The sequence below is a fragment of the Scaptodrosophila lebanonensis genome, unplaced genomic scaffold (genome assembly GCF_003285725.1).
Source record: "Scaptodrosophila lebanonensis strain 11010-0011.00,11010-0021.00 unplaced genomic scaffold, SlebRS2 tig00000096-arrow-pilon, whole genome shotgun sequence".
NCBI lineage: Eukaryota > Metazoa > Arthropoda > Insecta > Diptera > Drosophilidae > Scaptodrosophila > Scaptodrosophila lebanonensis.
In genome coordinates, this window is record NW_022060567.1 from 4,712,959 (window position 1) to 4,727,193 (window position 14,235).

The following is a 14,235-nucleotide window of genomic DNA, read 5'->3' on the forward strand; positions in this document are numbered from 1 at the left end:
AATAAGAAAATGTATACGTATACGTATACTATATATGTATGTATCTTCTAGCATAGGTATTTTGGCAAAATTAAGGAGATGGTGGATACATGTTTCTTTCGAACCTTTTAAACCTGGATTCCCAAGCTGGTTCCAGAAGCATATACTACTTCCATTTCACGCATTTCCGACAGATCTTTGACTTATAGCCGGGCTCTGGCTGTTACACGTTTGTCTCATGGTTATAGATATAGTCTAATGACGTTGTATATTTTGTTGCTCATCCCGACAGAAGACTCAAATACTTCCACGCTAGAGAATACACATAATACTTAAGACGAACCGTCTAAATGGGCTGATTAGTTTACGCTAACTGCTTGAATTGGAAAATAAAGTAAGAAGTAATTTATGAGTTGTAGTTAGATAAATTTTAACTTATTTAACCCGCTAAATGTTTAACTTTTGCAAGCTCATTCAATCATAAAGTATATACAAAAGTATGTATTCATACGTACATAGAAAACCAAAAATGTATGCGATTTCCAGTGGTTGAAGAAACATATTGGTATTGGGTTGTACTTTTGTTAAACAAAAAAGAAGAAAACTTGAAAATAAAATCAACACCGCTATAAAACCAGTCTGCACAACACAGCCATGGAAAAATTCAATGTAGAAAATATTCAACGATCTCAGCGATTGCTGGGTCGCTCTGATATATTAGAAACATTCTATAATCCTTAATCCAAGGCATTGTTCATAAGCATTAACAATATGACGTGAGAACACATTGTGAGTCTCACGTAAAGAGGATACAATAAATAATAAATTATTAAACAAGTGAAATTTTAAAAAACGAAAAAGCGACTCCAGGTCTAGTGCAGTGATTTTTTGTCATTTAAAGTGACTCAATGTTTCGAGTATAATTTTGAAGTAACAGCGTCCTGTTCAGGAATAGAATTTTCAGCTATTTGGACTAAATGAGGTATGATTAAGGTAGTTTTCTCATGGATCGCATCTCTCTATAAAAGAAAAGAACTATTTGCAGCAAGCACGAAAGGAGAGAGGCCAACAATGCTATGCATAAAAAAAAAAAGAATATAAATTTAAATATGAATTCCGTATCAGAATCTAAAGAGCCGGCAACAAAACCTCATAAAGGTCAACACTGTCGGCGCTGGTGTGCACACAGAAAAAGGTCAAATGTTTGGCGACAGATTCGTGTTTATAATCCTCAACAATCATGAAATAGCATGCAGGAAGGCGCCCCACGCAGTCCGACTCGCACACATCAGCAGGCCGCTTTAATTTCTATCGCATTGCAATGGAGGTCAGGTGCATTGTCAAGAGCACGGTCGCCACCAGTTAATTAAACCAATTTGTAGGTAGGTTGCAGCTTCCATTTAATTCAACCATGCACAATGCAATGCAGCGCAACTGTGTGCATTGCAGATGCCGTAATTCTCGGTAATTCTCGGTAACTGTGAAAGCATTTGATTAACCCGAGAGGACACAATGCGTAATGGAAATATAATTACATTTGTCCGGAACTGAGAGAAATTCGCGTTAGGCTCAAATATAAGTTCGAGGTCATTTAAAAACGATTTAAAATACAGATAACATCCGAATCCAGACCATAGAGTCATTCGTAAAAACATAAACATAAAGTCGATTCAGCAATTCACGATTTGAAAAGAAATTTTATGAGGAGCTTATAGCTTATAGCTGTGGGTTGAAATAAAAAGCGAACTCAAAGATGCAGATTTGATTGCACAGGTGCGTTAATGTGCATTGAACTGTTCCTCCCTAGCATTGCTTTAAATTCATAGTCTTAAGTATAAGCTAGCTCATGGGATTCTTTTATTCCCGAATAGTTGTTTAAAAAAACTTAATATCTAATTACGTAGTAGAACTCTTATAACCTCAAGTCTTTATTGGTAATAAATAATAGATATAGAAAATGTTTCACATATCGTCATTACAAAAATTAACAAAAATGGAATTCTAGCCGTGCTGGCTCGACTTTAAAGCACCGTGTGCAAATTTTAAAATTAAAATGAAATATAAACAAACAGACAACATATTATATTCAACCGCCACCTATTTAAGCACTATAAAAAAGTATTAAATTAAAAATTAATAAATTTAATTATTATTAATTATTTGAGTATTCTCCGTTTGCAGATCTAAATGAACTCAGATACCAGTTTTGGTAATTCTATAACTTATATTTAATGAGATCAGAAGGACGAACAGATGATCATATTGATAGACAAACGAATAAGACCATATCGACTGAACTCACCATTCTGATCAAGAATATATAGTACGTATGTAAATACTTTGTGAGATCTGAATCACTCAGCTAACACACTCACCATTCTGATCAAGAATATATAGTACGTATGTAAATACTTTGTGAGATCTGAATCACTCAGCTAACACACTCAAGAATAGCTAAGGAGAGTGAAGCCCAACTAACTTTCAAGTCGACTTAAGCCATCATACTTGTAAAGTTTACAGTTTGCTCAAGGCAGACCCCGCAGGAAATGGGATGCAAATTAATATCTTCATGTTGTAGCAAGGCAAGCACTTACATTGTTGCTATTTGTTGCATTTTGTTGTTGCTGCCGTTACTGCTTCTGCTGCATTTTCTGTAATTGTTGCCGGTTCTGATTAAGCCACCCACAACATGGCAGCACAATCAAGTCGCGTATAGGTCAGAGTGCACGCTGTAGTCATGGGCAAAAAAAAATATGCATACAAATGTGTCTGCTTATATACATACTATATAGTACATATGTATATGTATATCTATCTATCTTAAAAACAGAGAACAACTTGACGAGATAAAAGTGCACGCAAAATTCGTTTGCCACGATCAAAAAGACTATTTTCAAGTAGTTTATTCAAACCGCGAGCACTCCCTTTAAAATCACAGTTTTGTGATCAGAATACGTATGTACTTATGTATTGGGAAAAGGCATAGTTCAATACTTTTGGATTTACAAGTTGCACAACTGGATCGTTCCTACAAGGCCTGCATGGGTCCGCCATGAGGTGAAAGCAAATTTTACAATAATTTATTAAAGAATAATTTAAAAATATTAAATTATTTAAATCATAAACATACTGCACACACTTACATACATACATATACATGTAAACATGTAAACGTGTGCACACACATAAGTAGACAAAACATTGATGCTCATTTATGGCAATAAAATTGTCAAGAAACATGTCTCTATGCGTGAAATAGGAAGTGGGAATTCTGTCTTTTTTAGAAATATAGTATATTTAGCTTTTTCACCGCTTTTTAGGAATTGCCAACAATTAGGCTCGATTTCACAATTCTTCCCGTCAAAAACAAGTTTTTTTTTTCTTCTGAGAAGTTGACATCAGTGGTAAGGATGCCTTCTAGCTAAATATTCTATATAAATACATATATATAGTATATATATTTTTTGTTTTTTTGTTGGAGTAGGAACAGCGTGTTTAAGAATTGGTTCTGCTGGACTCTTAAAAATCTTGCTTGTTATTAATAGCATTGGCTTATCAAAGGATCTTCTTTTTGATTTCCTTCACTAATTAGAGCCATTACGGCTCTGATATTTTTATCCAACTAACACTTTTCGGTACAAACACTATTCTAATATTCTAGTCTAATTTCTTCGCTTCATTTAAGCTTATAAGCTTGTGTGCTGGAACATTATATAGAGCCACCACTCAAATGTGGCTGAAATTGCTTTTTAAACAAAGAAGACGCCCCCAGTAATTCGCTTGCAGGAATAAGTTATGTATATGTTTATATCTATTCATGCCGTCATGATGCGACTATATTTAAATATAAGCCGACTAAGTATAAATAAGTATATGCCGGCTAAATCATTCCTTATTATAATAGTGAATAGAAACAAACTTACTTTTATATAAATACATATGTATGTAAATATGTACAACTACATACATATGTATATTGCAGATTTGTTATCGTTGTTGAAGCAAACGAAAGTGAACTACAAGTATTTAATGAATGAGCGCCTAAAAAACTATTGTTTTCCGATATAGCATATTTAGATGTATCACTGTTATCTATATTATTGCACATATGTACATACTTGTATGTGTGAATCTAAAGAGATTTTTTGCCTTTGTTATCTTTTGACGATATCGGTCAGGAATTACAAAACAACGTGAGCTGCGACTTCTGAATTATCGCATTAGACCTCGAAAAGGTAGCCATAGGGAGCAGAGATTAATACTAAGTAGTATTACATATGTATGTACAAATGTATATTCAAAAGTGCCTTAAAGTCTTGAATAAATGTCGCGCGCGTGACGCGAAACCTCTGCCCGTTCTGCCCACTCATTGCCAGTCGCAATCAGCTGTCGCAGTCACAGTTGCAGTCGCAGTCGCAGTTGCCGTCACTATCCGAGGAACAGCCAGCTAAGTCTGGCGTCGCATTATTAAAAAAAATGAAATCGGCTGTCAGCTGGCGACGGGCACTGAGCAAGATATTAATGAAGGCCAGACAGTAAAATTTATATGGGGTTTACAAAATACTCGTAGTGTAATAATAAGAAGAAATGCTCAAATTTGATTAAATTAAAGAGTTCAAAGCTCTACTTGGTTGCGATGGCGAAATAAAATTAAATTAAATTTATTCTTAAAAATAAGTAACGAACAACATAAAATGTTTGCAACACAAAATAGATTTAACTCCAATTTTATAAAATAGGTTAAGTAGGTTAATCAAACCGTCTTAAATTTGTTTAATGAGAACTGTATGTTTCTTGTGACTAGTGCATTAATTTATAAGCATTTTTTTTCTTGTCGCACTAGGAAATAATATTAAATACATAATGGCCTACAAAGTTTAAGTTCAGGTTTTGGTCAGTTTTGTACTTGTATAAGACCATCTTATCTTTACAATTTGCGGTTCTAAGAGGTATTGTACAACCACTAACGTCGAAAATAACTCTTGAAACATGCTCTTAAAAATAATCGGAGACAAACTATTCTTCATCTTTACATATCGTACACATTTGGGACAGACAATCTGCATTAAAGTTCAACAGACTTACTTCTAGGTCACACGACATGGATATCAGAAATTTGAGTTGCAGTCTTACCTTCGAATGTTAACATATAAATAAATATAGTTGTCAATATAAAATACATGTTATAAGATAACCGTTGTTGTAATGTGGTGGTAATGGGACAAAAATCTATTATGTAGGGCATGTGTGTAATACAGACTTGACCCATAGTAGCAGACACAGGACCTGCCGGTAGAGCATGGGCTAAAATCCTCTAGTACTTGTATAGGTCACCTATTAGCAAGTTTATTCTAAATTGCATATCTATTGAGATGCTGTTCAGCTTTGTTCTTTCAAACACGCCTTCTTCTTTAAAAATATCGTTTCGATAATTTCGAAAAAAAGTTAGTTTCAACTAAAGGGTTGGAATTTCTAATGCAAGCTGCACAATTTTGCTATCCTGAATATAGATTGGGTGCAAGATACTTACATAATGACATCTTGCATATCGGTAATTTGTAGTTTTGAATGGGAATTAATAATTTGAAGGCGAATTCATTGAGGTAGCTTAAATAATAAGTAGTCTGATGTCTGACAAGAACTGGAATTTTAATGGACTAATACTGCTGTCAACGGAGCATATGGCACGTACAAGTATGCCTAGTATGTCTAGGCTCTGGGAATGTGGTTATTGTGTTGACAGTAAGCCTACTTTTATGTTGCTGCCCTTTTTATTTTTATGGAACCATGCGCCTTACTCGTGGCTTATTTATTTTTATTCTGGTAAAAGCCGCGCCGAAGTATGCAATACTTTGCAGAGTCGCACACACACACGCAACCACACAAAGATACCCGCAGAATGTACTATATCTACAAGCACATATACTCGCATACTCGTATATATACGTATTTATAAAGCAGTTTTGAGTGCTGGCTTGTGTGTATTGGTGCGCGCTCAAATGCCAACTGGCATTGACAGCAAATATTATACAACATTTTGGGGCCATAAACACGCATTCCGACATACCCACGCATACGCACACACAGCCACACACACACACACACACGATAGAAACGAGCAACAACACACTTGAATTATACTGATGTGTGGATCTGCCACGTGCCGCACATTGTTCAGCACCATTTTGGACATTGAACGTTGGCGGCAGGTGTCATTAAAGGAAATGTCATTGCGAGGATTGTTAGCAATGATGACAAAGGAACAAACTGCAGGTTTTTCATCTGCTGGCTAAAAGAGGAAGCAAGGCCAAGTCGAAGCCGGAGCCGGAGCCGAAGCCTTTGCAGTGTGAAGCCCTACTACTCTTCATTGTGCTTAATCCGGCAGTGTGTAATTGAAAAGGACTCGGCAGTGCTTCTATGCGAAAGGCGGCTTCATCTAACTTGAATTTGTACACAAAGTGGAACCTCAATTGCCGCAGCTCAGACTTGCAGAAGTCTCATGAAAGGAAATACACACAAATCTTAAACAATAACAGCATTACCATAGATTGTGCTAAATTCGAGGTCACATCATAAATCGAGTAATAAGACACTTAACAATTGAATAAATCAAATAAATAGTTGCAGCTAATTCGCATACATTTGATAATAACAATTTGATAATACTCTCAAAAATAGCAAGTCAGCTGTTGTCTCTATATGCTTCACTCCGATCTTCATGAACATAAAGATATTTCCTTTCCTTCCTCCATGGCTGGCCATCTTAACTATTCGTGTCTGTATACTCGCAAATATAGGTAATCAAGTATTTCATTATACTTGTATTTGTGTAAGCTTTGAAATTTATAAACATTAGTTATTTCTATAATTTGAAAACCGTTCAATGCCAAGTTGTAGGTCCAGTCCGGAGTATAATGCAAGTGCCAGTGGCATTAAGTCCAATTAAACTCTAACCCTCCTTCATTTTACTCGTAAACCCCATAATCTTTTGAAATGTACAAGTTTTATACAAGTATACAGATCCACCTGAAAGTGTTGATTAATTACTTTTCAATTACTTTTAAACATTGGTTTTATTTCCTCTTACAAGTACGTGTATTTCCTCTTTTTGCAGAAGAGCCTTGAATCACAAATTCCTCTATCCTGACATTTTAAAATGATTTCAATCAGAGTGGGTTGATCGGTCGAAACATTACTAAATACAGCATATGTATATTGACTTGTGCTTGTGCTAAGTGGGTGCAAAAAATGCAGCAATGTGGCAAGTGAGCCTTTTTTGTCCTTCCATCGTCTACACATCGCATCCATCACCACATCGCATCGTGTCAAGTTGCACAGACTAGGGTGGTCCGGATGCCGGAACGGTAGCTCGCGGCAATTCAAAACGAACTCAATAATTGAACAATTTGCGGCAAATTATTATCAACTTAAGAACATCAGCAGTCGATGTCGATGTCAATAAAGTTGCTCCCACGCCCGGTGGTTGGCTGAGTGGCGCCTCCTCTATGGTTGCCGGCTTGTGGTTGCTCCACTGCCATTGAGCCAATGCCTACAACTACAACTAAGTGGCTCATGCGGCAGGAAAAACAAAAAACAAAAAGCAAAAAAAAGGAAGAAGGCAGAGAAAATATAAACAAACGCCCACATGCATTGTTGGTCGCCTTCAATAGCTTTGTGGTGTTGTCTCATTTATGTCAGCAATCGACTTTCATTCATAAAACTTTTACGCTCAGCCGGCAAGTGTGGGTGCAAATGCTCGGCAGCTCGGCAACTGGAAGTAAATAGTCAGTCCAACATTCATTGAGCGATACACTAAGCGGCACGTGTTTTATTTCATTCGCCAAATTCGGCATCCGGAATACAGTTACAAATTAGGATACGATTTTTAAATGTTACAAAATATTCCCCTTAAAGTAGAAGCGGCGTCAACATTTTTATAAAGTGTAAAATAATCTCTGATTTGTTTGTAAATCTGCATGGGAGGCACATAGTACTTAACGCCAGAAACCACTATAGTATATTTGTATACCTCGTACACCCCAAAGAGTGTAAAGGGGTTTAGTGGTTTAGTGCGAATGTACCTAGGTACTCGTATATATGATATCACGAGTCCATGATTGTCTGTACGAACGCAAGGATTTTGGATAGTATAAGCTAAACTTGGAATGCATAGTCCCCTAAGTTCCCCCACCCCCATTTAAGGAACTCTTTACTCTAATCTTAATGCCGCGACAAGTGCTCACAAGCTAGTCATGTACAAATTTGCACCCAGTGTGCCCGTGGGTATGAGCACAAAAATAAGTAGAGTTTCACATGTACCCTAACTTCAAAAGATCTACGAAAATAACAGTTTATGTTATATCTCAATTGTCTTTTTAAAAGAAAGCTTTCCTAAACTCAGTGAGACATTTTTCTTTCAGATTTTATGGGGTCGATACTGGAAAGCAACATCGAGAAAGCAAAGAGCACTCTTGGGACATACATGTGTTCTTCACATAAGGGCGTATGTGCTATTAATTAACATAACTAAGCATGCCTGGCCATAAACGATGCGATGCACTTGAAAAGAGTAAAAGCTAGCGAGACCCTCTACACGCTTTTAAGGCCATGGGCGTAGCCCAAATCTCATCAAGATCAGGTTAATAATAGGAGAATGTATAAGGACCTTGTCCTTCATACATTATGCAAAACGACTTTTTTAATTTGAACGGAATAGGTCGAAAAATGAGAAACAAGCTCCTTAAAAGGCATTAAAGAAATTTGTAAATCGGCGATAGTATAAGGCATTAAAGAAATTTGCAAATCAGCGATTGCTCCTACCTTCGAATAGCTTTTCTTCAGGTTTATTTATGGCCTTTTTTGAAATCGTTAAAAACAATTGCTTTGCTTGTGTACATTTCTCCTTTTGGATCAGCCAATCAAAAACTATTCGTAGCTGCACAGAATTTGAAAGGTGCGCTCGTGTTTTCTTTTCCAAAAATATAAATAAAAATATATGCGCCAGCAATGTGCGTCAAAGTGCAACATTGGCGTGGAAGCTCGAGGAATTAGGCTAGCGGCACATGGCATGTGTGGCTCTGACGCCCTACTCTCAAAGCTGCTAGGGCGTTTTTATGTGCGTCATAAATGCCTCACATGTGCGTGCACAACGGGACTAGAAAAGTGGACGCAGCGAACGCAATGGCCGCACAGGAATGTATCCTGCAGATGATGCAAAAGGAAACTGACAGCCAACAGATGTACTTTGGTTGTATGTACAATGACATATTATTATATACTCCTTTATACACACACACGAGAGCAAGAAATGCGATATATACTTCTATACTAGCATAAAATCTGGCTATCTATCTACATACTCGCATGTACATATACGTGTGAGTGTGTGTGTATCATAAGCAATTTCTAAGAGTTCTCTTTCTTTTCAAAAAGTTATTTATTTTCTGACAGAAAGAGTCTTGACATGGCTGCACTAGGACTTATATTATATTATCCTTTAGTAATATTTAAAATCATTTTCTTAGGTTTCTGACCACTCAGGCAAAAGGGTTAGTTTTTTAGAAAACCCTGTTAAATCAATCCTTTTTTAATATTTGTTGTTATTGCTTATTATTTTAATATTTTTTCTTAAGCATTCTTCGTGATAAATAAATGCGGGGGAAGGTGGGGCTAGGTGTATGTTCATATAAGTGTAGGGTGAGCTGTAGCTCACTTTTTGACTAAAACTAATTCTAATAAGCTATGCTCTTTAAATATAAATATCAATAAAATATATTATTAATTATAAATTAAGAGTATGTTTAATTAAATGAACGACAGTGAGGCATAGTTTTCAATTCATATTCAATTATTTAACAACTATTATAACGAATTTTTAATATACACATTATATGTTGGCATGCCTTTATCCTTATTTAAAATCAACTAGTTTTGATAAGTGTCAAATAGTAAAGGTATCTCACGTCTAAGACGTTCTTCAAGGAGTTAAATATACCCCAGTGGTGTCCAAAGAAGTGTTTGAAAAGAATGCTTTAAGTTCAGCTGAAAAGTAGGCAACATTTTATGCCAACATTTGATATGCCTGATCAAATCGTAAACAATGCATTTGATACCTTGAAAAATAACCATAGTACCATAGTCTTTCTTTTTCCCGATTACTTATATTTACCTGCGCTTAACGAATGCGTTCAAACATTTGCAGAAGAAGATAGACTTTTCATCCATCATCCATCACTGATATCAATTGAACTATTTTTAAAATAAAGAGGCATTAAATGTACAATCAAAACATTGACTATTGCATCCAGTTAGTACTCAAGTAGTTTTCCTAAAGCTGATATAAAAACATTCATCGTTGGAAAGACAAATACTATACTATTCAGACTCCAAGTGTTGGGCAAATAGGCACCTTTTGCATTCGAATTCCAACTAAATTGTTCATTTCATGATTAGGTTTTACATGAATTAATTGAGTAGTATAGAAATTAAAAAATGTACACAAATATTATATTTGTCTAAGAAATAAAAATGCCTTTATCAGCTCTTCCAAATGTAAAGCATATTATATTTCCAAAAGAGCCACACTTGAATTGAAATTAAATCATCATAAGATTTGAAAACTCTGACAAATAGTATGTAAATACTTTGTGTAGTTATCATTTGTCTTTATTTGTATTCGCTGGAATGTGGACGGGTGTATTGAATGCATATCTTTCGATCACTTCTTTACCCACAATTTTAAAGGACACAGACAATACTCTTAAATCTGGCACAATCTTCGGGGCTTTTCTTGTAACGTATAATGAAAAAAACTTTCTTAGCTCATAAATTATTAATTTAATTTGATATGCTGTTGAAAGATAAATCCTTTCTGGTTTGTTCGGCAAAATGAGACATGTGTTCTCTAAATCCAATTCAATGTTTTAAAAACACTCTCTCAGATAAATATTCCTCCAAATGGATAACACAAGTATATAAATACTATATGTGTTTGTACTGTAGAATTGCGATTGTGATTGTAGTCAAAATACTGAATGGTGCAGCAACTATTTCTACTACACAACTATTTCTACTACACATAATCTTAACAGTATTCGCAAACAAATAATTGTCACTGTTGCTCTCGAAACACTTTCAAGTTTCTAACTGAAGGGGGAGGCGTTGCGACTATTTTTGCGGCATTTGTTGGGAATGCGTTCGCTGTAAGCTGAATGCAAATATTTAACCCGTTAGTGTTTTTGCTGCGGAATGTCACTCGCACATGCTCACGGCTCACCTGTTTGCCAACACAAAGCATCTTTGTACATATTTGATGTTCATGCTCCTGCACAATCGTAAATTTTATAATCCCCTTATATTTGCATGAACAATTTCAGGATTGCATACTCATATATATGAGTATGAGCAACTTTTTTCTCAGCTGCTTAGCTTACTGGGGCTTATAAAATTCATGAGCTCGCATATTAATTCAGAAATTTCCAGCAGCTGGGTACGAGCACAATAAAAGGTTGCCGCTTATTTAATCCATAAAATAAAGAGAATATAATGGCATAATATTTGCAGTTTAATTTAAAACTTTCAATTTAAAAACTTGTCTACCATATGTATGGAATGTTGGACCTAATACAAAATTGTGGTGTGGCCAGACGTCTAAGTACGGGTCTGATTGGAGGCAATTGTACAGGATAACGATTTTGAGAAGTATATAAGTGCAGTATGGAGGGCATTGAAAGATATATGTATCTCTTGCTCTAGATCGAACGCTTTCTTTTAGATATCTTTTAATAATATCAAATATCATAATTATATATAAATAGATCTATATTTTTTTAAATGACCCGGGTACCATTAAGAGTAAATTGTTAATTTCAGATTAGAAGTATAGACATATTGATATTATTGTTATGTCAGAACGCCCTTTTGAAGTCGATATTATAGACATATATCGGGGACATCAAAGATTCCCTTTTTATTTCACAACAATATTTAAAATATTTTTCTTTGTAGTTGTGTATTTGAATGCTTTGAAAAAAAGTTTGGGTTGTTACGGACTGTGTATAGATAGTATAGTATATTATGGTGACTGGATAAGCCGTGGAAAGTTTTTACTTATAATTTTAATCAGTAGGTCGGCTTGTATAAACTTTTAACCTTGCAATATATAGAAGCTTGCATTTCAAAACTTTCTCCAAGTGGGAGAGTGCATGCGTACGTTTGATAAAGCTACAATTCTTCTTCGTTTCATTCAGATTTATAACAACAATGATTGCGATGGATACATTGTTATATTCAGAATAGTTTTATATTTAATACCTAGAACTCAGCTTAAAACGAAAACCAATGTATAAATTTGGCTACCAGATTAACGGATGTAATAATTGGAAACCTTACATGATTATAGTTATTGTAATTGTAATTTATGAATTATGAAAAGTCATTAATAGCGGATGCATACCTGAAAAAACACAAACTTGTCCTTTTTCAAACGAAACATGCCAGGTATTCAAGATTGGTTATTATTGGGGAGTGACGGACATATCGTCTCGACATAATGATGAAGAATACTTACATATGCAGTTTGTCAATTACTAATAATTCGGAAGGAAAGGTTTCACTCTTGGAAATCTTTTTTATATATTTTTCATACTCAATTAGAATAATGTTGGTTGGCATTTTTATACCCTGTATCCGAAGGGTAAAAAGGTACATTAGATTTGTGCCAAAGTAAGCAGGGTCGAATTGTATAGGAAATATACTCCCAATCAGCATGACGACACGTCGTCTGCATGAATGTCTGGGTTTCGGAAACAGCTTAGTCCACATTGACCCAACTTGTTATGGAGACCATTATTTTTTATTTTTGCTATACATTTTCGTCAATACTGTCCACAATTTCGAAGCTACAAAACTAAACTTTGCACGCGTAATTAATATAAAATTATCTGCCTTTGTTTCATTTTGGTTTATTGAAATCGGGCTTTCTAAGATAAGTTTTTACTGAAAATTTGTTACTCTAGTACTACGCCCACAAACTGCAGCTTTGAGTTCACTCTTCTTCTTCTTTTTGCTTCTGCTATGGGCGCTGATAACAACGCTAACTAGTATTTATCACGGCGTCGAAAGTTTGTCAGAGTACAGGGTATTTGCTCGACTGTGGCATTCTGCCTTGTTTTGAGTAAATATTTTGGGTAGGCTGTGCTTGCGTTTCTTTGATTTAATCGCATTTGCTTCACCAGAGCATACAATATATGTACATATGTCTATATATGTAAGTCCATCTGCTCCTATTTCAATGCTTGTACAAGTATGTACAAGTATATGCCTGCATTTGTTGTTAGTCAATTAAAGCGATTTTAGTGGGCATTTGGGCAAATATTTATAAACTATGCAGACAACTACAAGTACAAGTAGAATGCTCGAAAATACTTGTGGGGGACAGCTAGTTTTGATTTGCATATTAGATCGCAACAAAATTGTGAAAATACGCACATAAATGCGCCCGAAAGTAGGCACTCACATGATGCCATATATTTAACAGACACATGTTTATACATACATATGTATATACATATGTATATGTACATATATGTACCTGTGTACATTACACGTAGAGATACAAATACAAATGCAAAGTGTGGAGCTTTTGGCGGGGGAGGGGGTGCGAGCATTTCTCGTATTTCACACTTCGCGAAGAATCGCGCCGCTCCACTGTTTTCTGCAATTATTTACAATGTGTGGAGATAATCAAAAGGCAAAAGTTTACCTGCAGTGGTTTGCACCATTTTGGCTTCGTTTACTGCTCCTGCTGCTGCTACTGCTGCTTGTGTTGATGTTGTTGTTGCTGCTGCTTATGGCAAAGTTCAATGCGACAAGACGACGATTGTGAGCTTTTCAGCAATGCGTGTAACGCAACAAATACATAAGCACGCACGCAGACACATACACACATACACGTACATACATAGATACGGCGAGCAACACGCGCGCGTAAAACGTTGTTATCTGTCTGTCTGTCTGTTTGTCTGCCTGCCTGCCGCCTGCCGCTTGCCTACGTTCCTTCCTTCCTTCCTTTCCTCGCTCAAACGGGTATTGCCTGTGTGGTTTATGTATATGCATACATGTATACATGTACATACATATGTATACGTATATAAGTATGTATATATAAATGTGTACTACAATGTAGCGCGGTGTAGCGTTTTGGAAGGGCACAAAAAGTACGTCAACTACACTGCGTATACGTAATATATATGTATA

General features: G+C 35.7%; 1 protein-coding gene across 1 annotated transcript in view; it reads right to left on the minus strand.

Moving 5' to 3' along the window:
* The window catches only part of LOC115627481 (small G protein signaling modulator 1), a 47,586-nt gene extending 33,712 nt beyond the window's left edge, over positions 1-13,874 (minus strand). The window contains exon 1 of the mRNA XM_030523160.1: positions 13,742-13,874. Coding sequence (XP_030379020.1) covers positions 13,742-13,760 — 19 coding nt within the window. The 5' untranslated portion in view covers positions 13,761-13,874. The remainder of the gene's footprint in view (positions 1-13,741) is intronic.
* Between the last annotated feature and the right edge of the window lie 361 nt (positions 13,875-14,235).